Raw genomic sequence first — 26,751 nt, forward strand, 5'->3', positions numbered from 1 at the left:
GATTGGCCGGGGCTGCCGGCGGCGCGATGGCGTCACGCGGCGCGCGGGGTGCCGCCGCAGGGAGCGGGGGCGCAGGCGGAAGGTGCGAACTGGGGCCCGGGCCGGGGGCGCGGGGATGGCGGGCGGCGCTGGGCGGGCGGGGCCGGGGTCAGGGTTAATGGGTGCGCTGTTGGAAAGAGGCACAGAGCCACCCCAGCCTGGCTCCTTGCCCCTTTATCGTGTTGCGTTGCTTAAAGTTGGGTTTGCGGTGGTTTTTTTTTTTTTTGTCTTTTTTTTTAATACGCCCTAGCTGCGCAGTCGCTGGCGGGTAGGTGGGTGGCGCACACCGGTGCGGGACGGGGCTCGGAGCTGCCTGAGCCAGCTGTGCAACGGTGCGAAATGGCTCCTTTTGCATTATATTGGTGTGTGCCTAAGCCTGAAAAGCTCAGCCTGAGCCGGCAGTGCGCGCTCGCAGCCCCGAGAGCAACCGGCTGAAGCGGGCAGCGAGTCCAGGGCGGCTATTCTGTCCCCCTCCTCAGCTCTGTGAGACCTCACCTGGGCTCCCCAACATCAGGAGGACGTGGAGCTGCTAGAGCAAGCCTAGAGAAGGGCCACGAAGTTGATAAGAGGGCTGGAGCGCTTCCCCTGTGAAAGGAGAGCGAGGAGGTTGCGGCAGATCAGCCTAGAGAAGAGGAGGTTGCGTGGAGATCCCACAGCAACCTTCCAGTGTCTGAAGGGTGCTACAGGGAGGTCAGAAAGGAACACTTAGTCCGGAACTGTAGTATAGGACAAAGAGCAATGGGTGCAGACGAAAAGAGGAGACATTTAGATTAGCAATTCTGAAAGAAATTCTTGACTGTGCAGGTGGTGAGACACTGGAACAGATTTCTCAGGAAGGTTGTGGATGCCGCAACCTTGGAAGTGTTCAAGGCCAGGCTAGAAAAGGCCTTGAGCAGCATGGTCTGGTGGGAGGTTCCCCTGCCCATGGCAGGGGTGTTGGGATTAGGTGATCTTTAAGGTTCATTCCAGACCCTTAACATTTGATAGTTTGATGCTGGCTTTTGGACCAGAACAGGAGCTCCTGGCAGCAGAGGAATGGTGCTCACTTTGTCCTCCTGTGTTTGCAGGTGCATGTTTTAAATTTTAGTAATTGTGGTACCTGCTGTCACTGTACTACATGTTTATTTCAGACTGTGATTAGAGAGAAGAGTAAATGTGAATGCTGCAGTTCTGGGAGTAAAGGTGGTAAAGGAACTGTCATGAGGCAGTTGGAGGCAGAAGAGGTGTCTCTAGAGGACTGATGGTCAAAGTCTTTAAAGTGTTTCACAGTGTATTGCACTCTGTTGAAGTGAAAGGATAAACAATGTGGAAATGACAGAAGTCAAAAAGCAGTCTGCAGTGATTGTGACAATGCTGGGGTAATGCTGATGTTTTTCAAAATTCCTCAAACACAAGCAAGAGAGAAGGGAAAAATCAAAACTTTTGGGGAAATAAGAAAAGAGGGAAGACTTGTTAAAGGAAGGACACAAAAAGAATCCCCTTGTTTAGAGATGTTGGGCACTGATGATAAAAGTGATATAATTTCTTTTCATGGTCTGCAGAGATTACCTTAAATTCAAGGAGACTATCAGGCTTCCATATTTCAGCGTCAGGTTTACACATGTGACATTTTTGCATTTTGAGTTAATTGTGATTGTGTCAAATTGAAGTAATTTGACAAGAATTTGGTTAGTATGTGAGAGATACTGGTGTGTTTTTACATCCCTATAAACACAATAACTCAGTATTTCAGTTAGTATAATTGCACCAATGCAAACACTAAAATTTCACTTAGAAGATAGGAGTTTCATGTTACTTCTTCACTGTATGCAAAAAGTCTTAGTTTTAATGTAGTAGCTCTTTAAGTTTTGTTAGTCAAAATAAAACTTGCCAACACAATGAATTATGAACTTTTAAAAGGGTTGGTTACTGAGTTGTATTAAAGCTCATGTCATACTGAGTAATGTCTTGATGGAGATAGGACCATAGCTGGTATTTAGGGAAGAGTGGCTAAGAAGTAGGAAAGGAAACTTAGAAGCAGAGAAGTTAATTGGAGCTACTTAGTCATGAAAATCAAAAGTAACGTAATTGATAAAAAAGTGCTTTAAACTTTTCTTATAATTGAAATGCAGCCCATTATTCAGCCTATAAATTGAGAGATTTATAGAGTTCTTTAGTCAGTGTGCTTTATATGGAGCAAAATGACACAAACATGGTTTATTGTGACCTTTCCCATCATGATCTTTGCTGTAAAAAGACAGAAAAAAAATGCTACAGGATTTCTGCTGTAATTCTCAAATCAATCATTACTTTTTTTCTTTCCCACTCAATATGCAGAATGTCAGTGGCTTCTTACTGTGTATTTTGCTACAGAAAAATAGGAACTTCTGGTCCAACCACAAAAAAACACCTACCCTGGAATGATATCAGTAAGTAGAGTTCATTATGTATTGATCTGAAGTGCTGATAAAAAGGAGTGACATGACACCATGCTTAATTAAACAATACTGAACTTTTAAGCCCTTGAATGCTTAGTGATTAAAGCTTCTGTTTGTTCCTGCTCTCTGCTTCTGACCTTGCTTTGCATGGTGATATGCAATATGACACCAGCAGATTATCTGGGAACAGATATGAACACTAGATGAGGGTCTTTCCCTAATTGAATGTGATCTCCTTAAACCGTCTTCAATTCCACTTGTATCTGATTTTTTTTGTAATCTCTAGAGCCATGAAGTAGTTACATTCATAAACAGTGAATAAAGCTTGTTTCTATTACTTCTTTTTCCTTATTTACTTCAAGCTCTGCTTAGTTTCTGTTTTCTTTGGTGTTTCAGCATATAATGACAATTCTTACAGTTCTGAAATTTATTTCTGAGCATTAAAGATAGGATATTTAAATTTCTGCTCTACAGGAAGCATTGCATTTTTTTTCTTTTTCAAACTTCTCTGCCAGTTATTTCTTCAACATGTAGCTGCTGCCTCTTGTCTGCATGCAAAATTCTTATGGCCTCACAAAGATGGAAGCTGATAGCAGTGGTTGTGGGGCAAATCTCCCAATTCATGCTGAGGAAAAGAAATTATTCATGATATGTGAGATGTGTTACATTGGGTTTGCTGCTGCTGGTAATGATAAGAGTTTCTCTGTATAGAGATCCTTATATCCAGATAATCAGATCAACTTTGTAGATACAAAGTAGGTGAAATCTGGAAGGAATAATTTTGTTTAAAAGGCAAATTGTTGCAAGTAGCATGTATTTATTATCTGTTTGCTTTATGCATTAGATTCAATTGAATTTTTTTTTTAACTGTATTTGCTTATGGAGACTCTGCAGGACTTCTCAAAAACATACATAGTCCTGTATGTAATAATATATACTGAAGAAATAGCTGCAACATGTAAGAAAACGTTAACTCCTTAAAATTATTTTGAGTTCCAAATCACTGCTAGTGTTACAGGCAGAGAAAGCTTACTGTTGATTCTGGTAACTGAGCATGCAATTGAGAGGTAGCAATATTCAAAGTAAATAGCACTGGCAGGATGCATGCTTTATCATCTTGCTTAGGAGAGCAGGAAATCTGAATCAAGTAATGTTTTCTCCAGTTGTAAATTTTGGTTAATAATTTCTTGAAAGCTAGAGAGCAATAGAATTTTTTTTTTTAAAGCTTGTTCTTAATGATTGGTCTTCTTACTGTCTGATAATCAAATGGTAACTGTAGCTTATTTTGAAGTGATGCACACAATTTTGTTTGACATTTGGTTTTGATTTTTTCAAGGAAAAATTGCAAAGGTAACTGGATCACTTATACTAGGGTAAGTTGTAACCAATGAGCATATATGTATCTTAAAGATATGGTGAAAATTTTAATATGTGTATCTTTCAAAAAATGTGATAGTATTAGGGGACATTAGACGTGGTAGAATATGGTCTTGAAGCACAATTTCTGATAGTTATAATGAAGTATATAGTTATAACTAATTTCAAGTATTTAATAGCCTTTACTTTGCTAAATCAAAATAATCTGCAGACTGTTATGTATTTTGTAAAATCTCTATGGTTTATGCCAGTGTGATTGCTAGATTTTTTATTATGTTGCTTTAGTTGATATTCATATGCAGCTTTTTTTTTCCTTTAAAGAGGCTTTGTATTCATTACATATGAAGTCCTGTCCTTAAATAAGTTACTGCAAATCGATACTCAAGCTCTACATCAAGAAAAAGTTAAATCCTACGTATACGTACGTACAGCTTCTCTAAGTCCAAGTGAATATCAAGGTAAGATGCATAATTGTTTGAGTCCTAAAAACAGAATTCTGAGAGAATAGAATGTTTCTGGAAGTCACCCTTATATAAAAATAAAGTTATATTTCCTGAAATCTGTTACAAGGAAATGTCACCAAATTTATTTTAAGCTGCTGACTGGTTTGGGGTTTTTCTGAGATAGTTCTTTCTGTACATTGTTCTCTACATATCAGATAATTCTCTTTATACAATGTCTCTATCTATATGTGTGTATGTTTCTCTTTCCATATATTTACGAAACGTGAGGTGAGGGAACTGTTTTTCAGACTTCTAGTAATATAAAAATACTCTTGTAGGGATTACATACAAAGCCAGAAAAGAAGTCCATAAGGCAGTGAGGAGAATTCTAGAAACAGAAGCTAAAATCTTCCGGAGACCCTTTAGTGGTAGGTATTGAAAGTAGGAATTTATCTATGATTATTATTTTTTAACAGTAAGTAGGGAAATTAGGAAGTAAAACATTTTTTCTTACCAAGTTAACATGTTCTTTTGTTCTTGAAACAGTGATAATATAGCTTACAATTTCTATATTTATATGGATTATCAGTCAGTTGTCTATTTTCTGTGTATTAGAACAATTTCTTAAAGTAAATGAAAGTGATGGTTAAGAGGATATTTGAGGGTTGTTTTTTTTTCTTTGTTCCGGAAGAGATTTAAAAGTTAAGATACCAAGTTAATATTTGATATAATTTTTGTGTAAAAAAGGTGTTTGTGGGATGAAATACTCTCAGAATCTTATTTTAGAAAAGTATGTATGCTTTCATCAAAATTGACAGTATTAACTGAAAGCAGCACAGTTTTTTGGATCAGTGTTGCTGCTTTTTCGAGTAATTTGAAACAAGAATTTCCATTTGTATCAGAAACTGTGCTCCTGAGGCATACTGTCTATTCTTATTTAACTCTCTGTTAAATCATTATAGCAATGTGCATCTCCACTGTCATCTTATGAAATTAATTCTTCAAGGTCAGAGCCTCAAGAGTTGCTAATAATTTGCAGCTCCTGCTGGTAATTACGGTTGGTAAGTGCCAGCCAGGGGGTGTGTTTCACGTAGATACATGAAATATCAACTTGGTGCCACTAAAATGAGACAAACTCACCATTTTAGGATCAGCATTTTACTGATGTCATTCTGTCCTTTTTCATTGTACTAATTTAAGGTTAAAATGTTACGCTCTAAATTACTGTGAGCAAGTAATACTCAAATATTAAAAACCTACATATTTCTGTACTCCACAAATAGAAATGTGGCTGGTTAAAATGCTCAATAATAACTTGGATTTCATTTGCTTCCTGGTCAAAGAACAATTCAGTACCTTTGATGGAGAAGATCATGAGTGTGCCTTATGGCTTCTCTTAAAGAGAAGTCAGTCAGAAGACAAAGCAATCCGACTGCAGGCTGTGCAAGACCTGGCAAGCAACAGTCACTGGCATGGTAATGTATGCTGATGTAGCCTAATTTGTCCCAAAAATTCCACAGAGTCTCAGTTAGCTGTTCCAAGCCTGCTGACAACATGAAGAAAAGCTAGTAGCTGCAAGAAGCATAAATATGCTCTGAAACTTGATCTAAAATGTGAGGGAATTATTTACATATCAAGTAGCTGTTCTTTCCTAATACCCTGACACAGTGTGAGTGTCTGCAGTGCAGGCATCTCTCAGTTTCCCCACCAGAGGATTGCAACCATTGCTGTAGTGTGGGAGAGCAGTTCATGCTCTTTAGTTCTATGGGTTTTCTGGTGGGATTGCTAACGCAGTCACAAGTTTTGGCAGTGATTTTTTTGTATAAGCTTCTGTAGGAGTGAGTTTAAGGTTATTGGTTAAGTTAATAAAAATTGGTTAGGAGCTGATAGGTAGTAATGACAAACAAGAGGTAGAGTGCAAGTGTTATCTGTAAGCCATTTTTTGTCCTAGTTATTATTTAATAGTAATAAGTTCTCCCTCTTGCTCTAGCAGCAAATATCTTTGAAACCCCAAGTAAAGGGGAGGTGTGTGTATGTGTATTTGTGTTTCCTCCTTTCCCCTCCATCACCAGGCTACATAAACTAGGTGACGTTCCATTCTGGACTCTCGTTATGGTAATTTAGTCAGTTGTGTATCTTTCACTCTTCCAGTGCAGTTTCACACCATGGAATTTATCTTGTTTCAAATTTACTTTTTCAAATTCTAAATAATTTCCACTGGGATTTTACACCAGCAAACTGTGTTTGAAAATGTTTCAGAGCTAGGGTGTACCAAAACTGAACTTTGTCCTTTGTAGACGAATACTCTTAGCAGGTGATTTCAGAGCACAGTATCAGAAATTTAGTTGCCCTTTGTTATCTCCCTTTCTCTGTAGTGCTCCTTGTTGTAATATTTGGACATTTCACAAACAGTAAGTATTCTTGTCAACTGCCTCATGAGGGAAACAGGCTTTTTTCAACCTGATGCTTCAAAACCAAGTCAAAGAAAGTTTAGGACTTAAAGTATGTGCTGATTTTTCACAACTAGGACAAAGTGTTCTGTTAGGACCAAAGTGTTCACCTCCAGTGAGTTCAGTTTGCAGATGTAAATTACCTCCACCAAAGGAAAAGTGTTGCCAGTCTATGACTGTGAAAAGTATCTTTTAAATGCCTTGTCAGTTTTGTTTTAGAACTGTATAACAGTAACAGGAATAGAAGCAAATTTTTGTAGAAAAAAGTGTTGATCCACTTCAAGGTTTTATTTTCTTTTCCTTCAGTTTGTCACTGAATTATCAAACTGGCCTATAACGAACAGTTAGTGCCCAGGTGTATTTCAGCTCAGTGTAGTGCTGGTCTAACATCTGCAGTTTTTAACTTCTGGAATTCGTGGTTAGAAAATCAAAGAGTTTTTCTAAGTAGACTGCAAAGAGATGGTTCTTCTTTTCAAGTATATTTACTTGAAAAGAAGATCACAAACTACATTTCAAACAAAATTACGTATTTAAAGTTCATTTTAACTCTAACATTGAAATTCTTGTACAACAGATTATCAGTATGCCACAGCTGCTCAAACCTGTGATCAAAGGACTGCTATAGGTTTGGCTCGATCCAAAGATGTTGACCTTCGCTTTTTCCTGCCTCCACCACCATTGCCAAAAATAAAGACTGTAAGTAAAAGAAAAGTGGGTATTAGATAATTCTTAGTTGCTTACTTCTTTTTTACTAGTTTTGTTATTAACTTTTGTTGAAAGCGAAGTTCTTCTAAGGTAACTGACTAGTAGTAAAATACCAAAATACAAAACTAATATATGATACACCCTTGGGGTATATCTGCATTAGGGAGTGGCGTGATGGAAAGAAATAAGATTGGAAGTATTGATCAGTTATTATTCTTGGACTGTTATCCACATGACATATTTACAAGCAGTGAAGTCTGAGCCAGTTACCAGTCTGTCAGACACACTGCTTGTCTCCATCCAGTAGGCAATGTGAAGAAATCATCCTGGATTGCCTTGTTGACATTGACAGAATCCTACACATGGAGCGTGCTCCTGGAGGCCTTTTCCTCCTCAGTAGTACTTGGTGCTCTACTGTAGGCCCACCTCTTCACTGCCAGCTTTTGGGTGCCAGCAGATCCATAAATTTATCCTGGATTATTAAATTTATCCAGGATAAATTTAGCCTTGCTTCATTTTTAAGTGAAAAAGTAACACTTTTTAAATGTGTGTATATGTTATATATATGATGGTCTGAGGAGTTATGTCATCAGCTTCTTCAATAAACAGAACTTTCATATGAACTATAATATACACAGTGTTTTGGAATGCTAATACAATGAAGAGGAGAAGAAGGCCCTGTCAGAAAATATCTGTGTGCCTAAATCAACAGAACTCTGAATATCAGCTTTAGTTGGGCGTGATATTCTCAGTTTTTGCTTTCTTGCCTTGGTAACATTATGTGATAGTGGATCTGTACCTGTCAGTCCTTAAATATACACTAGTGCATATGGTTGTGGATATATATTTACAGCAGTATTTATACAGCTAGGTGATTACTGATAATGTATACATTCATTTTAATGGAGCGGCACCAAAAGTACAGCATCCCAAGTTGGTGGATGAGGAAGTTGATTGTCCCACTCTGCTCTGCACTGGTGTGACCTTGCCTTGAGCACCGTGAGCGCTTTTGGGCACTACAGTACAAAAAAAGATATTAGACTATTAGAGAGTGTCCAAAGGAGGGCAACAAAGATGGTGGATGGCCTTGAGGGGAAGCCACATGAGGAGTGGCTGAGGTCACTTGCCTGTTCAGCCTGGAGGAGACTGAGGGGAGACCATTGCAGTCACAACTTCCTCGTGAGGGGAAGCTGAGAGGCAGACACTGATCTCTGGTGACCAGTGATAGGACCTGAGGGAATGGCCTGAAGCTCTGTCAGGGGAGGTTTAGGTTAGATATCAAGAAAAGTTTTTCACCCAGAGGGTGCTTGAGCACTGGAACAGGTTCCCCAGGGAAGTGTTCATGGCCCCAAGCCTGACAGAACTCAAGCAGCTTTTGGACAATGCTCTCAGGCACATGGCGTGATTCTTGGGGTGGTCTTGTGCAGGACCAGGAGTTGGACTTCTGTGATCCTTGTGGGTCACTTGCAACTCTGAGCAGTTTATGATTCTATGAAAATTTCTATTAGTTAAGGGTGAACTTTTAAGTTTCCTCTGCCAAGAGGAATTGGTTTTTCTTCTGTTCTTTGGAACCATTAGAATAATGTCACCAAAATCTGAAATGTAAAGCTTGTTTTTTATCATTTATTTGGTGATTTTGTAATTACCAGTTTCTAAAGTCTTTACAGATAAAACTATTAAACTGAAGTTGCAGAGCACTTAAGCCCTAGGTTCAGATTTTATGGCCTCATTAGTATGGCTGATTCCATTATTTCAGATATTCCTTTCTTCTGCGTTTTTCTTCATGCTTTGAACAAAATAGCCTAAAAGCTGTTCATGCTTGCTTCTTACAGGACTATCCCATAGAAGATGAACTTCGTTTGTTGTTGGTATCTTTACCTCAGACTGGTCTTGATCCATGTGTCCAGTACTTCACATCTCTTGCGTTACGTGAAAGTAGCCAGACTCTTGCTGCACAAATGGTGAGTTTCCATCTGCAGAACAGACCTGTATGGGTTCTTTGTGCCTTCAGAGCTCAAAGATACAAATATTTTTCTATTTTTTTTATCGTTGTAAGAGGAAGAGAAATACAGACACTTTGTGAGTGTAGAACATGAGCAAAATCTCTTGTACATACAGTTTGTCTGCTTGAAAGCTTGTTTATATTTCCCAGCTGTGCTAGTTGAGAGGTGTGGTTAAAGATTATGTCTTACAAGCCTTCCCATTAAGCAGACATTTCAACACTCTGTCCAAAACATTCCTTCCCCTTGTAGTGCTCATAAAATGATTTTTCACATTTCATCTTACTGTTGTTTGAATGTTCTTTTACTGATGAGATTATTAAACCACTCTTAAGTCTCTAGTAAAGTGGTAGGTTATTAGCACACCTTAAATAGTGAACTCTATTACGTCACATGGAAGTGCCTCCTTGAAATAGGTCCCTGTTACCAAACCAGAACTGCAGTAGTCTGTGGTCTGTTTGGACCTGGATCTAGGAATTCTCCAACTGTGTCTGTGCAACAACTTCCTAAGTGGCTTTAGGAATGTCATTTAAAGTGCCATTATTGTTTTAAAATAATATTTATGTCTGTTTCATCCACTCTCTCTTTTGAATTTTTTGTTGTTTAAAAGTTCTGACTTCCTTAATCAGTGACTGTTATTTTTTTATAAGATGCAATAACAAAAATGAATGTCATTTTAATAACAATGCTTGTCAGTCTTCATTTAGAGTTTCCAGAGTGCAATAACTCCTTATTTTCTATGACAGAGTTATGTGTGCTATTTTTACACTATCACTCCTTTACTGTTTTCACAGCCAGAGCTCGTGCTACAAAAGGAGCTTTGGTAAGACATCACACTTGGAAGTATTTTGATTTTTATCGAGGTTATGTTGGTCTTTCTGCTGCGTGATTGAGAGACTGGTCTTCTGAGGCTGTGCCACATATTGAAGACCTTTCTTCCTCCTCTTCTAAGTTTTGCAAGTCTAGAGTTACGCTGATTCTTGCTTTTTTATGCTTAAGCAAATGATCTTAAAAGATGACATTCATTAACAAAATGAAAATACTGCATTTTTCCCCTTTATTGTATGTTTTGAAGTTAATAGACTAAGGAGACCCCACTGAAAATATTTAGTATTTCCAGTTAAAAACAGTAAATACTTTTATGATGTACTCTTGTGTAATTTGTACGTTTTGAGAAGTGCATGCATGCTGTGCACTCTTTAAAGCAATTTCTGTAGATCATTACACATTTAACATTCTAGATTAGAAATGCTTTTTTTATGTAGCCATTTGAAATGTGTTACTATTTTTATGGTTTTCATTTCAGGGCGGCTTATGGTGTTTTGGAGGAAATGGACTTCCATATTGTGAGACCTTGAGTAAAATCCCTTCAGAGACTGTGGAACTCTTTTGCTTGCAGGCTTTAGTACAGCATTCCAAGGTAATTTGTCTTTAAACTGTAGCTGAAAAGCTACATTTATAGACATTCCTCTCTAATGCACTCTCATGTATTGGGAAGGAGTTGCCATTTCCTTGTCTCCTACCCCTTTCTCCTTCTGTAAGAATGTTTAAACAACTGAAATGGGTGTGAAATGAGCACTTTCCTGTAAAAAAGTAATTTTTTTTCTCATGAGGAAGTGTATGGAAGTTTTGTTGTTTTTACTAATTCACCCTCACAAATTCCCCTGTGCTATACTTGTATGTGTCTTTGAAGAGGTGAAAGGGCAGCTCTGATGTAATGCCAGGTTTTCACAAAGCAAAATAGTGTCATGAATTCACTCTGATCAGAAACCAGAACAGAATGCAAACCTTACCCATACACAAAGGTATTCTTTGGTCAGAATATTGCACAGCAAACAGCTAATACGGTGGCCTTCCCAGGACCAGTCTGCTTTTTGCTGGCACAGATGAGGAGTATGGAAGACATTTTGTAACAGTGTTGCTTCTTAAAATAGCAATGTATTGCTTCTTAAAATAGCAATTTCCTATTGCTACATTCTTCTGTTTACAGTTAATTGTTCAGAAGACTAGAACACTGAAAAGCAGTGTTGAGAACACCAAATGGTTACTGATAGTTGGGATGGATAAAGTGCAGCTTCCTGGTATTCTTTTCACATCTTCCATATACATAGAAATTCTGACTTAGTCTAGAATTTGTTATATTCTAGATTTTCAGTTGAATCAAGTTGTGACTGTACTCATTCCAAATGCCTGTTGAAAGCCTGAAGGATATCAGCAGTTCCAAAGCTACCCTGCATATTCATCTGGACTAAATTGTTTGTCTTAGGATCAGTAACGATAGCAGTACTATTTGGAATGTAAAAAAATCTTTTTCATTTTGAAGAGAAGGAATTGCATTGATTGCATTTTGGGCGATGAACAAGCGGCTCTGGTTGCGATAGTGCTTTTAGCAAATACAGGCAATTGACCTGTTCAGACTCTCGAAGTTGAGTTGAAATTTGATCATGCCAAGTGGAGACCATTTCATCTCCCTCAGACATGAAGAAGGGTAGAGAGGTGGTACTCAGAGATTTTCAAGTTGTCAATTCATAGGAATTATGCATTTTGCATATTAAAACATCTATTTCCTCTTCTAATATGGCATAATCAATTCTAGATTAATATAATTTCTATGCATCAAAGGCTGCTTCTTGAAACTCCCTAATTTATGAATTAACAGCGTCTAAAAAACCTTTTGCAGAATGTCTATTTATTGTCACTGCATTTACTTTGTAATGCCAGATTTCTTCTCACTGTGATAAAATTGAAGCTAAAGGAGGCCTCCAGCTACTGCAGAGGATATACCAGCTACGCAAAGATTCAGCAAAGATACAGAGGAACATAATCCGCATTATTGGGAATATGGCTTTGGATGAACATCTGCACTCATCCATAGTACGTGCAGGTAAAAGAAAAGCTGTCTCAGTGGTAGACTTCTATTCCAAAAGCTTCAGATAAATAAATAAAATAAATAAATAGAAAATGTCAATATGCTGTTCTATAAATCCAGGCTGATATCTGCCTGTTATCCAGTGTGCATTTTTACACAAAGGAGAAGTAGCAAAGGCACAGGAAAAGAGTGTGAGGATGATTAAAAATTTGCAATGGCTGTGATATGAAGAACAAATAACGAGGCTAAGACACTCAGCATGGAAAAAGCAACTGAAAGAGAATATGCTGGAGATTTATAAAATTCTCTTCACTGGCATAGGGAAGGCAAAGAGGGAATGGTCATCTGCTGTTTGTTGTAATGCAAGACCAAAGGTTCTTGTACATTAAATTATAAAGAGACAGAACAAATGAATAGTATTTTCCATATATTGCATGACCAAAATAAAACTTGCCACAAAACATTATGGTTGTTGAAGAATCACAAAGCTTCAAAGAGTGATGAGACAAATTCATGAAATGAAAAATCCATGAAGTTCTACAAATGGAAACAAGGTTGGCTGCAGAAAATCTGAGGGTATGGACTAGAATCAGAACTGTATAATTATCCTTTTGTTGCTCTATTCTTACATTGGTCTGCAGCTTCCATACTGCTCACTTCTGAAGAAAGGCAGCTGGACATAAAGGCCTTTGTCCTGGGCTCTGACACCATTCTTAAATTCCAATGATTGGTGAAACCATACATGTAGAAGAAGAGATTGAAACAGGACAGTCAGCAGCTCTCTGGGACAGAGCTCTCAGTACAGAAGGAATTTTAGTCAGTGAATCAAACTCCAGAGATAAGCAGTTGCATACTGCTAGTCCAGAGTTGATAAAGCTTCTCTTTTATTGCTGGATGATGCATAAGAAGAAAGAACCTTTAAGGCTCTTTTTCTTGCAAAAACTGCTGGCACAGGAAGAAGAAAAACAGTAATGCACTGTGTAGTAGCTGTGATGGGGTATCTGGGGGCAGAACATTTATTTTTGATTCTGAACAGTTATTTTAGACTCTTTGTCTTGACTAATTTAAGAGAAATGCAAAACCAGAGACCAAGCTAGTTTTAGTCAGTCTTGGCAGTCTTCCATTGTGTTTAGAGAACTGAAAGTAGACTTTAGATAGTACTCTTCTTAAGTACAACTTTCACAGTGGTCAGCATATATTCTGCTTAAAAGCATAATTTAAATACATTACTCTTAAATAAAGATTATAGTCCTCAAAGGTCCTTGTAGTTTTGTTAAAGGCAAAACTTGAATGTCAATTTGTTCTTTCCCTCAGTCTACCGTAAATTATTTTGAATTAGCAGCTTACTGACTGTACTAGTAACAACATAATGTACATGGTTTTGAAACAATGCTCATGAAGTAAATTCCCAGCTTTTATTTATGGACTTGACTGTGATGTAACTGTGATTTATAGGCCGTTTTTGCTAGCAACAACAAGATTTATCAGGATTTAAAAGAAATGTGTGCATATGCACATGAAAGATATTCCTTTACATTTCTCAGTAGTCTATGAAAATTCCCTTCCATATTTGAGAAAATTTTACACCTTAGGAAGAGTATCGTAAAGTGTAAGCCATAGTATCTTTGACTTAAATTGGATACAATCCTCAATAAAATTTTGTCTTGTGTTTCTAATGTATAAATAGTATACAAATTTTAGAATAGCAAAGATATTTTAATCACATAGAGAGTTTTTCTTACGCTGGATTTTAAAATTAGAAATTATTGTACTTTCCCAGCAAGCATCAATTTTTTTATCTGCCATTGTTCCTTTAGGTTGTTTTCTATGCCTTTCTTATGCTTTAAGCTTCATTGTCTCCATCTTCCTGGCATTTTACCTGGAAAAAGAGATCTGAAATCTGTTCTTGCTATAGGTATACTGACCTGCTGATACACTTTCTTTTTCTTCTGAGAAGGGCTTCTTCTTCAGATCATAAGATGAACAGTAGTAAAATACATCTGAATTTTTGAATTTAGGAGATTCCACTTACCTAGCCTTGACTTTGCTGAGGTAAAAAGTAGATTGAGATAATCTATTTTGATGTTGCCATTCTTAAGTTTTAACATCTATTTTCAGATGTTTGGTTTGATGATTGATGTTTCTGAATTCTGTTGTTCAGATGGTGTCTCTGTTTTTGACCTGCCCCTTTCTTTTCTCAATGTAGGTTGGGTTTCTGTTCTTGCTGAAGTAATGAAATCCCCACACATCATTCAGTCTTCTCATGCATCCAGAGCTTTGGCTAATCTAGACAGGGACATGGTGAAAGAAAAATATGCAGATGGTGTTTATGTCCTACATCCACAGTATCGTAGCAGGTAAAGTAGAAGGAGCCATTGTACATGCTGTGCTTGGAGTTACTCGTTCTGCTGTTCTCTTACAAAACTTTGGAAGAGTTGGCATCAGAGTGCTGCTGTACAGATGTTACCTTGCCTCTCCTGTTCTTTGGTGGGTTTAAAGGACTTAGATTCTCGAGTAGAATGGTAAAAGTGGTTGGAGCAGTCCCTACATGTGGATGGAGTATTACTGTAATGCATGGAAAATCTGAACACAAACCATGAAATTAATTACTGCTTTGTGTGGGTTGTAACTGTTTAACCTTTGCACTTTTTCTTGGGATACAGTGCCTTGTAATTATTCTCCTGACAACAGCACATATTGGCCTAAGTTGCAGTAAATTTTCATGCTCAGTAACAGTGATTGTGTGTCTGGGACTAAAGCAGTCTCCAGCGTGGGTGTCAGTAGCAACTATTCCCTGGGTCATTGGTGTTACTCTGGTTACAGTGAAGATCTAATGTGATGGTAAGGCTGGAGCTACCAAGCCACAGGAACAGTAGCTGGCAGGAAAGGTGTTTTTCATTATAGAAAATTATGATTTGTGAGGTGGGTACTTTCTGTACCTCATTTTATATCTTTCTTCTGTGTGGTTCCCTAGTTTTTGTTTTTATCCGAGTATGCTCTTTGAAATATCATGAAATGTTGCCCGTAAGGTAAGAAGTCACATGTAATGTTAAAAAAAGCATTTTGGCATCCCTTAGGTTAAAAGTTCCAATTTGCTAAAAGAACACGTACCACCTATTTCTTAAAATTTCCTTTTGCTTGCTCAGCCAGCCTGTCAGAGCAGACATCCTTTTCGTTCATGGCCTTTTGGGAGCAGCATTTAAAACCTGGCGGCAGCAGGACATTGACCGGCATTTGGATAGAAGGGCCTCAGAAGGGGAAGAGGACTACACTCAGTGCTGGCCAAAGGTAAAAAGACAGTAACATTTTCACATGTGACAGCTCTCTCATTCATGAGAGCTGTCCTGAGCATCTAGAAGGTCACTGTCTGGCAGATGTCTTTTTTAAATTTGATTACTTGTAGTTTGTTATACAAGTGGCAGTTTAAAGTTCCTGATGATAAATTTTTGTTAATGACTTGTTTGTTGTTCTTGCAAGGAAAAATCCCTGCTAAGTTTTATGTTCTCAACATCATTCACATGCTAGTGAAAGAAGAGGCAATGGCTGCTTTCCTTATGCTCTCTTCTTTTATTTTCTTTTTTTAATGGAACATTATTGCTGAGGAAGATTTATAGAATATTTTAAATTAAGTTCCCTTACTCTCCTTGGTGTATGAGTACCTTACTTTGTGCAGATTGCTATTTAAGTATTGTTGGTGAATAAGTAATTACTGCTCCAAGCAAACCCACACTGGTATAGCCACTAAAAGTGTGTCTGTGAAATTTGATCTGATCAGTCCTGTTGGTAACCTTAGTAACTCGTTGCACCCAGGAGAGGGAGCCAGGAGTGCATGAGTTAGAGATGAATCTCCATGCTTTGCCTGCTTTGTGGCTCAGAAACAATCTAGAGTTCACCAGCATGTGATAAAAGAATGACAATCCAGGTGTAACATATGTTTGGGGATTAACTGAAGAGCAAAGGTCTCTCTTGATATTGTCCCCATAGTAACACCTTTTCTCTGTTGCTTTCAAGAGTTTAAGTAGATCAATAAGCTCCTTTGGTTTTGCTTTTCTTTAATTTAGACGTGGCTTGCTTCAGACTGTCCTTCCCTTAGAATCATATCTGTGGAGTATGACACTCATTTGAGTGACTGGAAAGCAAAATGTCCTGTTGAGGCTCAAAGGTAAGAAATGCAGCATCTGCAGTTTGGGTGGGGGTCAGGACATAGACCTGTAAAGCTCATCCTTGGGATCACCTACTGTGAAAGAGTCAATTTAACTTTTCCTGATGCTTTGAAAAATCAAATTAGGAAAAATATTTAATATAGTCATGGTATGCTAAATTTTTTAGCCTCATTAATTCTTACAGTCTGTTTTGCTTCATGTTAAGGGAGACACTAAATGATGCTATTAGTTAATGAAAATACAATTTTATATCTTAAGGGGTGTCTTTTTTAAAGTGACACAATAATGCCTCATAAGTACAGCAAAAAAATCACTGTGCTGTGGCTTTATACTCCTGATAAAATAAAGCATATATTTTCATAGAATCATTTAGGTTGGAAAAGACCCTTTAGATGATCAAGTACAATCATTAACCCAACGCTGCCAAGGTCACCATAAAACAATGTTCCTCAGTGCCACCTCCACATGCCTTTTTAAAGCTTCTAGGAATGGGGACTGAACCACTTCCTGGGAAGCCTGTTTCAGAGCATCACATATTACTTTGATGATAAAATACACTCTGATTGAATCAGATACAGTTATTGTAATTGTCCTTGCCAGAGGAATGCTGTTTTTACTGACTTTGAACAGTGTAGGTCAGAGGAAGATGCTACCACCAAACATGTTGAAAAATAAGAACACTTTGAGCCTATAAAGGTTTTTTGTCTTGAATAGAATTTGCTTATTAGGTTCAGTGATCTTTAAATCAGAATCCTTCAAACATTTATGCAGATATTTAAGCATGTAACTAGTACTGCAAATTCGACTTGTGTACTGCAGCAGGGACAGGTGCATGGCTGCTTACAGGTTAAGAATCTAAAAATTATTAGTGTTTTTTGTGCAGGGAAGAAAAAAAATCAACATGTATAGACTGGGAACTTGGTACTTGTTCATTCCTTCCTCTCTCTGGCAATTATTGCATTAAGGAAAACAAGTAAGCAGGGAGAAAATGAGGAACACAAGACTGTTAATGTGCATATTTGAAATTAGGCAGAAAAATTACAGTAAGGAAGCATGTAGGTGGTTGCCTGTGCAGGTCCAAGAAGACTGGAATTGTCTTTAAATTGCACCAGGGAATATTTAGATTGGGTATTAGGAAGAAATTCTTCACTAAAAGTATCGTCAAGCCCTGGAAGAGGGTGCCCAGGGAAGTGGTTGAGTCCTGATCCTTGAAGATAATATAAAGACAGGCAGATAAGGCTCTCAGGGACATGGGTTTGTAGTGGACTTGGTTGTCTTTGGGCTAGCAGTTGGACTCCATGATCTTGCAGGTCTTGTAAACATAAATGATTCTATGATTCTAAGAAAAGTCATCTTGTGTCTATCTGGAGCAAGTATGTTAAAAGAAATAAACATAGATTTCCTTTTTCTTTCCCAAAGATAACATCTTCTTCATTACAAAACGGAAAATTACATTTCTGGCTATTTATGATCACCCAGCCATAACGTTTGATAATTTTATGTGGTTAATAATAAAAGAAAGATACTGAAGATATTTTTAACTAGCAGGAACAATGAGGTTGCAGTAGAAGAACAACCTTAGGTTTGATCTTAAATGTACGGTCTCATTCACTGTTTTAAAAGTGAATTTTTATGTCTCTCTGCTAGCCTAGAGCGTACTGTTCATCTGAAAAGACACAATTGATTATTCTTTTCATATGTGTTATAAAGCAATTTCTAGTGAGAATGCTGAGACCAATAGAGATGAAGTGAATTATTTTGCACAGTGGTTGCCCCCATATCCTGATGTTTTCATTACTGAAGGGCCTTCTGTGTTTGATTCTTGTTACACTGCAAGGAGCAAAGTAAAGTGCAAGTGTTGCACTTTCAAGCTTGGATTGGGCATTGGCTTTGGTTTTGTTTTGGTTCTACCGCAGATTCATTTTCAAACTGTAGTGTGTAGCTTATCCTTTCCAGAGCTCAGTCTTCTTGTTTATAAAATGGAGATTATTGTGCTTTCATACTGTTCCAGTGGAAAGCATTTAGAGATTGTCTGGCAAGTGTAACTGACATTGGTTGTGATTTTTTAAATGTATTGGTTGATCATGCACTTAGTTTTTAAATTTCTGTGCATTGCTCCACGTTTTGAGCATTGTGTAGCAAAGTGTGTATGAGGTTTGTTCATGTTGCAGGGTGTAAAGTTCATTATGTGTTGATGTTGCTTTCATGGAATAACAACTATTTTGCTGCAGTGCGTAAATGAAACTATTTAAAACTCCATAAAACACCTTGTCAAGAAAACAGAAACGTTTGCTGAGCGAAACTAAAGTAAGACTTTCCAGCAAGAGCAAGAAACTGAATTTAGCTCAATTCCCATTGTCCTTGTGAAGTGATCCTTACAAGAGTTCTTGGCCTTTTTCAATGTAGAAACAATAATTAAATAATTAGTATTTGTTTACCTAATTCACTTTCATAAATGTGAAGCACTACAATTCATTGTGTTTTAACATTGCCTTTTAACCTGTCACGCTCCATGTTGCCTGTGTTTGTTTTTTCTTTGCAGGGAGTCTATTGCTTTCAGGAGCAGTGAGCTGCTTGACAAGCTCAAAGCTGCTGGGATTGGAGACAGACCACTGGTGTGGGTATCCCATAGCATGGGTGGTAAGCATGTTGCCTGTTTGATACAAAGCATTTATTTGCATTAAAGATTTCAGAATAAGCCATTAACCAAATTCAGGTAGAAATGCAATTATTCAGAACAGTTTATTTAAAAAATTGGCAAAGACCTAAAAATGAAAAACAGATTTCTACTTTCTTAATGCTAATTTCTACTTTCTTATTATATTTAGTAGCATATACATTTTGAAAGGATTGTTATTGCTGTTTGTTCTTACTGTGTTGATTTAAAAACTCAATGAGTTGAAATTCATGTAAATGGAAATCCAGAGGCAAAATTTTCTCCATGATCAGGCACATAGTAAATGTCATTAGCAACACATAACAGAAATCAAAATTGGATTTGCATCATTCACTGACATTTTATATTGATGCCTCCTCAAGCGTGATTTGGGTTTTTTTCAAGTTAATCTTACATATTTGACAATCTAAGGACTAATCAACCAAAGCAAGAATATGGTTAGTTGTTTCATGGTTAATATAGCATGGTCATTATTCCTCAGTGATTTAAATCCCTCCATTAATTCAGCTTCTGTTGCCAGGTCTTCTAGTCAAAAAGATGCTGGTGGATGCTTCCAAGAATCCAGAAATGGATAAAATTGTAAACAACACGAGAGGAATCATATTTTATAGCGTACCTCACCATGGTTCCCAGCTGGCTGAATATTCTATAAATGCCAGATATCTCCTCTTCCCATCTGTGGAGGTTAAAGAGCTCAGCAAGGGTATGTTCACTTTGCTACCATCTAGCAACAGGGACTCTGCTAATCTGTTCTTGGTGCTTTGGGTTTTTTCATTGTGCTGTCAGAGAAAGCTAGGGAAAAACAACAAACCTCCTTTTTGTGTTTTGGGTTGTGTGTTGAATTATTGCAAGCAATTCTGAGTAGCTGTTTCATTTGATTGCAGAGGTGAGGGGAAAAGGGGGAGTCAGAAGTAATTGTTGCATATGCTAGTTGGAAAAAGGGATTACAAACAAAATGCTACCTTTTACTGTCATAGTAATAAAGACATCTCTAGCAGTGTAGTCTTGCCAGAAGAATGCTATAATCTTATAACACTGTAAAAATTATGTTGCTCTTTCTCAGATTCTCCTGCCCTTAAAGAACTGAATGATGACTTCTTGTCTTTTGCCAAAGACAAGAAATTTTCAGTGCTGAGTTTTGCAGAAACCCTACCAACACACATAGGCAGCATGTTAAAACTGCATGTTGTGCCTGTGGAGTCAGCAGGTAAGTGAGAAATAGCCATGTAATTTATTTAATTTGATATATATTGATGTAAACATCAATAACAAGGAAAGGTTATAAATATTATGGAAAAAAACATAGAAAAATCTATTACAGTTGTTTAAAACTTTTGACTGCTGAGATCAGAAGCAGCTACATTTAGATCTTAAAATGGCAGCTGTTTGTTTTGATTTTTTGTAATCAGAATAACATTTGTTAAAAATGCAGGGTATACCCTGGTCTGATGTTGGAGTCCTTTCATTTGGAATTATGACTCGTGGTTTATCTTTGAATAGGTAGGCTGCATAGTGTTTCAGATACTTCTATAAACTCCAGCTATTTTCTTCTTTAAAAAACTAAGAAAGAAAATTAGTCAACTGTTAATGGAAGGAAAAAGTCACAAAGCTGATTTTCAGTGTTAAGAATCCTTTACCTTCCACATCTCGTGAACTCCAGCAGTAAAGTTTGCCTCCTGAAGAGCTCCCTCCATCTTTTTGCTTTTTTTAGGAGAAGGGGAAAGCAGACAATTTTTTTCCCTTGCTTTTGTTTATGTGTGTTCAACTTTGAAAACTATTTTAAGTCTTATATTTTCAGTCTTTCTTTTGCACTGCCCAAGGTATCTGTAAAGCCAGAAACCACTGCTTTGTTAGGTTTTAGATCAGGCTTTCCACCAGCTAAATCCACTAGCTTGAGTGCAAGGTTAGGTACTCTGAAAAAGCTGGGCTATACATCCCTGTTTATCTGAGTCACTATTTAGCATTTTTTTGCAGCATATCCTCTTGAGCAGCAATGTTTTGCAAAAATGTTGCTGATACAGTTTTATTGGCCAGGACTGAAAAACTGGACCTTTTTTTGTTATTATATAACAAAATAATGTTAAAAGGAGGGCTGAGTAACAGAAGCCAAGTGAGTACTCTGCTCTCATAATTTTGTAGCATGTCTCCTCTTCTAGGGGTGACACCTAGTGCAGCCCATGAGTGCTCTTGAAAGCCTTTAGAGGGCACATGGCAGTTCTGCAGCAGGCCACTCTGTTCAACACACAGGCTGACTCCCTCTTTCTTGCATGTCTGCTTGGGCACATGAAAGCAGAGCTTTATCTTGCTCTAGTGTAGTTTTACGTGGTTTGAGATACAGAAGTCAAGCAAAATGGAGGATTTCTCTAGGTGATGAGTGAATCCACAATAAACTGGGATGTGGCAGTCACAGCATCCTAACTGGAAAGTCCGTAGTGATGGCTGTCAAGAAAGAATAAATCCTGTAGTGTGCCCAAAATCAGTAGCTGAAAATGGAATATTTGTATTCTACAATTAAGCAATGTAAATATTTCATTTATCTGGAAATGTGCATAGTGATTTGCAGCATTTTTCAGGTTCATTGTAGTCCAGATTTTAATGTCCTTGTCAAAGTATTTGGATAAGAAATATGGGCAATTAGTGGTGATCAGATTCAAGTTATCATTAAACTACATCTCTGATAATTTCAATGCCTAAACCTCAGTCAGGACTGCACTATCAGTAAATAAAGTTTTGTTTCAGCAAAGTTGTCTGTATGGAGAAATGTACATTTGTGTATTTCAGACAAAGACAATAGAACTCTGACCTAATGGTGTCATGTGCCAGTGTGGGTTTTGTGGCAGCACAGAGCTATGTCAGGCCATAACTGTGTGTACTGATGCTTTTAGCACATGAAAAAATAATGATGAAGAGTTTTACTGAAGATAGGAGAAGTTGTTTTGGAGAGAGAAATTGCTAATGCAAGATGTTCTTTTCAGTCTAGGTTGTCATATGAACTCTGGTACTTTTCTTTCTTTTTTTTTTCCCTTTTCCAGACATAGGAATTGGAGACCTTATTCCAGTGGATGTTAATCATCTAAATATTTGCAAGCCAAAGAAGAAGGATGCTTTCCTGTATCAACGTACACTGCAGTTCATTCAGGATGTTTTAGCCCAAGAACTGTGAGACTGAGAGTTTGCAATCCTTTCCTGCTTGTGTCCTGTGTTTGGTGTGACACAGAAACTTCTAACATTTGTTAGGGGATCTGCAGAAAATTACAAGGGTGCTGTGTCAATAGTATCTGCTGCTGAATAATTTCCTGTACATCTTGAACGTTAGGCACGTGTCCAATTTCTTTCTCAAAATACATTCAAAACAAATACAAACTTGGCAAAAAGAAAGTGTGTGCCCAGGGTATCTTCTTTTAGCAAAAAAAAAAAAAAAAAACAAAAAACAAAAACCAAAAAACCCAAAAAAACCCCAAGCTTGATTTGAAAGCAGGTAAATATACACCTGGGATAAAATCTTATAGACAGGATCAGAAACAATTACATGAGGTGGTTACTTGTTGTCTCAAAGGGGAGAAGCAGCATGTAGCTGCTGCAAAGTTTTGGTTTACTGTCCATGTTAAGGTAGCCTGACTGGAGCCTGAAAAATTAGTACTCAAGTGAATTAAGGTTGTACTTTGACCTAGTGACCCCTTTTAGGAGGTTTTGTCATTTGCCTTTTCTTTTAATGCATCACCCAGATTGGTCAGCAGACACAGCATGTGTTTTTCTGCATGAGAAGGAGACAGGTTGGTAGCTTGCCTTGCTTTGAAAATTGTTGTCGTTTTAATGAAAACAAAAGAAAAGAAATGTTCATCTTCTTGTACATTTCCCTCCTAATCTTAGCAACTTGTGAGACTGCTTGCCTTAGGACAGTGTGTATCTGGTCAGACAGGGCAGTTCTGTGCTTGTTCACACTGAAGATGTGTTTTAGCTCAGCTCTTCTTTGCTCTTGGGAGACTCTGAGAAGTTGGTACATTCAATTCCCTGGCTCATGTTACTCATACAGAAACTTTTCTGTAGCTGATTTAAAGAAGAGCATTGAAGATGCTCAGGTGGAGCACAAGAGATGTAGGCCCTGACAAGAAAGCTGATGCTTAGAGTTTGGAGCTGAGGTAGAAAAAAGTAAAGCAGGAAGAAAATCAGGTGATTGTAAGGCCTCACTGGAAATTACCACAAATGTTTTGGTTTCCTGGGGCCCAGATATATCTGCTGGTGTAGATACAGAGAAAACCAGCAGTGTCTTATTTGAGTTTATGTTTAGGATACCCTAACAGTACTGATGAGAAATCAGTATTTTTAGATGAAAATGTGGCAGTGCACAGTCACTTTTTTGAAGTCTTAAATAATTTGTACTGTGGTTAAAAGCAGCCTCATGTTATTGTGGTCTCATTACTCCCTTTCTTCACACCTGCATCCCTCTCTGAAAACTAACATGGGCTGTCTGAAGCTGTACTGCCTTTGCTGACCATTTGTTAAATAAGGTCTGTATTGATGACAGGCTTGAGGGGTCTCCTCATGCCACTCCTGTGAGATGGATCCAGTATTAGTGTCCTTCAAATGGTGGCTGTGAAAGCTGCCAAGGAGGTTGGATGCACCTTGCAGTTCTGCATGGGCTTGGTGCTATGGGCACTGCAGTCCTGCCAGGTCCTGAGAGCAGCCCAGGAGGACACTGTAGCTCAAAATACACTTCTGGAAATTGAGGGAGCTGCAAAGTAAAATTCACAAGAGCAGCACAGAGACTGTACAGCGCTACACTGGCAAACAGAGCATTTCCCCTCCTAACTGAGATGTAGGTAAGAACACTGCATGGCAGTGTTTTGTATAGAAAATGTAACAGAAATGTCCTTATTTCTGAAGAGGTTTATATTTTTTACACTGTGGTTTAGACTTCAGAGAGTAAATATATTAGTACACTTTGTATTCACAGAGTAGAGTATGTGGACTTCATGGTGAATAGACAAGACTTCTAATAACTGAATGCTTGTTTCATGTGACAAATCTATTAGTTTTAGTAGACTCCTTTGGCTTACGTGGATTCAGATCAGTGACATTAAAAAAACATTAAGTTTAGTAAATGCATCTATGTTTTGTAACTGGAATTCTCCTTTTTGTAACTGTATTTATATATGTGTAACTTCTAAAACTAATATTTGGTGGGGGGTTGTTGGGTTTGGGTTTTATTTTTTTGGAATATAGTAATAAAATGTGATTTTAAAAATGTCTTGGATATGTCACAAAGTGTATTAAAGGTTAATGATCTGCCAGCTGAATGCTCTGGACCATGTTCTTTTTTGTTAAAGATCTGCATATATTTCAGTGATTGTCTTGTGCTGGGAGAAAGTAACATTACCTTTTGATGGGGTAAGAGGCACAGCACTGGGGGGTGGCTGCTCTGGCATGTTTTGCCAAACTGAGCAGTTTGCCAGTTGCGCTTTTGGATTTTGCACTAGGTGTCTTCTGAAGCGTGTACAGACATCAGTTTGAGGGCCAGCAGCTCTGTGGCCTAGCATTCGTGTCTGCTTCCCACCAGGAATTGGATGCTTTTATGCTTCCTGGTGTCACATTAATTGAGAGTAGTGCCTTTCTGTAAATTCTCAGGTCTCAAAGTACTCTTTTAATGCCAGCCAGTGGCTCAGCTGCAGGTGTGGCAGGCAGGTTGTGTGAGAGTTGTCTGAGGAGAAGATGTTTCATCTGCATTGTGGCATCCAAGAGGAAATAGTGAGACGGGAAGGGAGGGCTAAAAGGGGTTGGTCATTCCTCTTGCCCTTGTTGTCCAGCAGTCTGGTGTAACTGTGTTGGTGTTTCTAGCAGCAACAGCTACTAAGTATTCCATTGCTGTGATTACAGTGCTATGAACTGGCTTCTGCTGTGATTTGTGCTCCCTGGTGCCAGCCAGAGTAGCTGGCTGGAAATGAGAAATTTTCCATCTGGTGAAAATCTCAATTCTGGATGAAAAGGGAAAAGCAAAAGCGTTGTTTTGTCAGAGTGAAAATTCTAACCAATGTTTTGGTTCTCTTTCTTTTGTTTGTTTTAGTGGTAAGCCCCCCCTAAAAAAGCTAAATCAGGTAGTTGCTTTGCCAGGGAGAGCCACTTACCCACCCCAAACACGAATGCAGCAGAGTCACCAGGGTGCCTACTGCAACTTGAAGCTGCGGTGCTGCAGCCATGGGCAAGCTCGCGTGTGGTGGCTTGCCAAAGCCTCACATACTAAAGAAGCAGACACTTGGAGACTTGTGTCTGGTAAATCATACCTGGCTTCACAACTGCCATCAGCAATTTCTGCCAAGTGCTGGCTTCATGACTGGAAGAATGTCACAGGATAACCACTCTCTACAACCCATTATATGCCCCTGAAGAGTGACAGCTGTCCCTGAGGACACTGATTGCCATTGATTATGTCCCAGTGAGGATGGGCAGCAGAGCTGAGAACAGAGCTGTGCTGTGGGTTCCCTGGCTGTGGACATCAGGTAGTAAGGGTTCAGGTTACTTGGCCTCTTTTTGCATGGTGGGGCCTGGCTTAATCCCAAACGAGAAGGAAAGAGTCAATGCCTCCTGCAATCTTGAGTTTTCCATAGTGTGTGATTCCCCAAACATGGAGCAAGTCTGGCTCTGCTTTGCTTCCTCTGACCATTGAAACTAGAACCAGATCACAAGCAGGTCACAAGCTCCTGCCTCTGAGAAAACACTTGGCTGGGACGTTGGGCAGCAGTGTGGAAGGTAATTTATTGAGACAGGAGATTCCTCATTCTGTGCTGTAACCTTTTCAGCTGGACTGTCTGTCCCCTTCCCTTGATTTGCTGTGACTGAGCAATATCTCCTGTCACTGATAGCATAAACCAGCGAGCTGCCGGGATTCATCCTTCAGTGGGCAGCTTGCCACAGACACAGACATAAGATAGAATGCTAAAGGCCACATCCGTCTCTTATTCAAGGAGAGTAATAAAGCAGATTTTATTTGACTTGTATAAATCCAGTTTAATTGGCTTTCCTGCTAACACTTTCATTAACATGTAAATTAGCTGTCCTAGAGCTGTTAATTATCTTTGCAGAAAATGTTGGATGTGATCATATACCGTACTCTTTCTTTTTTACTGCTAATGTTTTATACTGAGATGTGCCCATAAATATTCACTGTATTTTTTAAGAGGAGGACCAAGAGGCAAAGGCTTTGTGTCATCTTGTAGGGAAATGAGTATCTTATATTATTCACCAGCCTGCAACCATGTTAAGCTGACACTCACATGAGAAGCTTAGCACTGGGCTTTATGGGCTTGGCCTTTGAGGGTTCTGGGGATTTTTCTGAAGTGTCTGGCAAATGAGAGAGCAGAGGAGGACGACAGGTGCTCAAAGGCAGCATCCTCTCTTACAGGATCTTTTGTGTTCAAAATCTGGCAGTGGCAGAGAAACAGGTAGGCATTGTGGGGAAGAAAATGGCTGCATTCCCAGTGTTCAGGAAGCTCAGAACAAGCTAATTAATTTTTCTGTGGAAAAATGAAAAATACTTTCTTAACTTTTTAAATACATCTTAATTTTTTTTTTAAATTAGTTGTTTTTTCAGCTTCACCACCTGCTTAAAAATGTTCT

The 26,751-nt window shown here is 38.3% G+C and overlaps 1 protein-coding gene across 1 annotated transcript; it reads left to right on the forward strand.

Annotated features, from left to right (window-relative positions):
- SERAC1 (serine active site containing 1) lies at nucleotides 1–24,437 on the forward strand. The gene is made up of 17 exons (XM_059841911.1): nucleotides 1–82; nucleotides 2,356–2,447; nucleotides 3,793–3,829; nucleotides 4,155–4,291; nucleotides 4,615–4,704; nucleotides 5,620–5,751; nucleotides 7,301–7,422; nucleotides 9,264–9,392; nucleotides 10,738–10,851; nucleotides 12,153–12,315; nucleotides 14,507–14,657; nucleotides 15,447–15,588; nucleotides 16,362–16,462; nucleotides 19,006–19,103; nucleotides 19,661–19,843; nucleotides 20,204–20,347; nucleotides 22,173–24,437. Exons 1-17 carry the CDS (start codon nucleotides 27–29, stop codon nucleotides 22,301–22,303), a joined length of 2,022 nt encoding a protein of 673 aa, XP_059697894.1. The 5' UTR covers nucleotides 1–26; the 3' UTR covers nucleotides 22,304–24,437.
- Nucleotides 24,438–26,751: the final 2,314 nt, after the last annotated feature.

Source organism: Haemorhous mexicanus, chromosome 3 (genome assembly GCF_027477595.1).
Source record: "Haemorhous mexicanus isolate bHaeMex1 chromosome 3, bHaeMex1.pri, whole genome shotgun sequence".
NCBI classification, from domain to species: Eukaryota; Metazoa; Chordata; class Aves; order Passeriformes; family Fringillidae; genus Haemorhous; species Haemorhous mexicanus.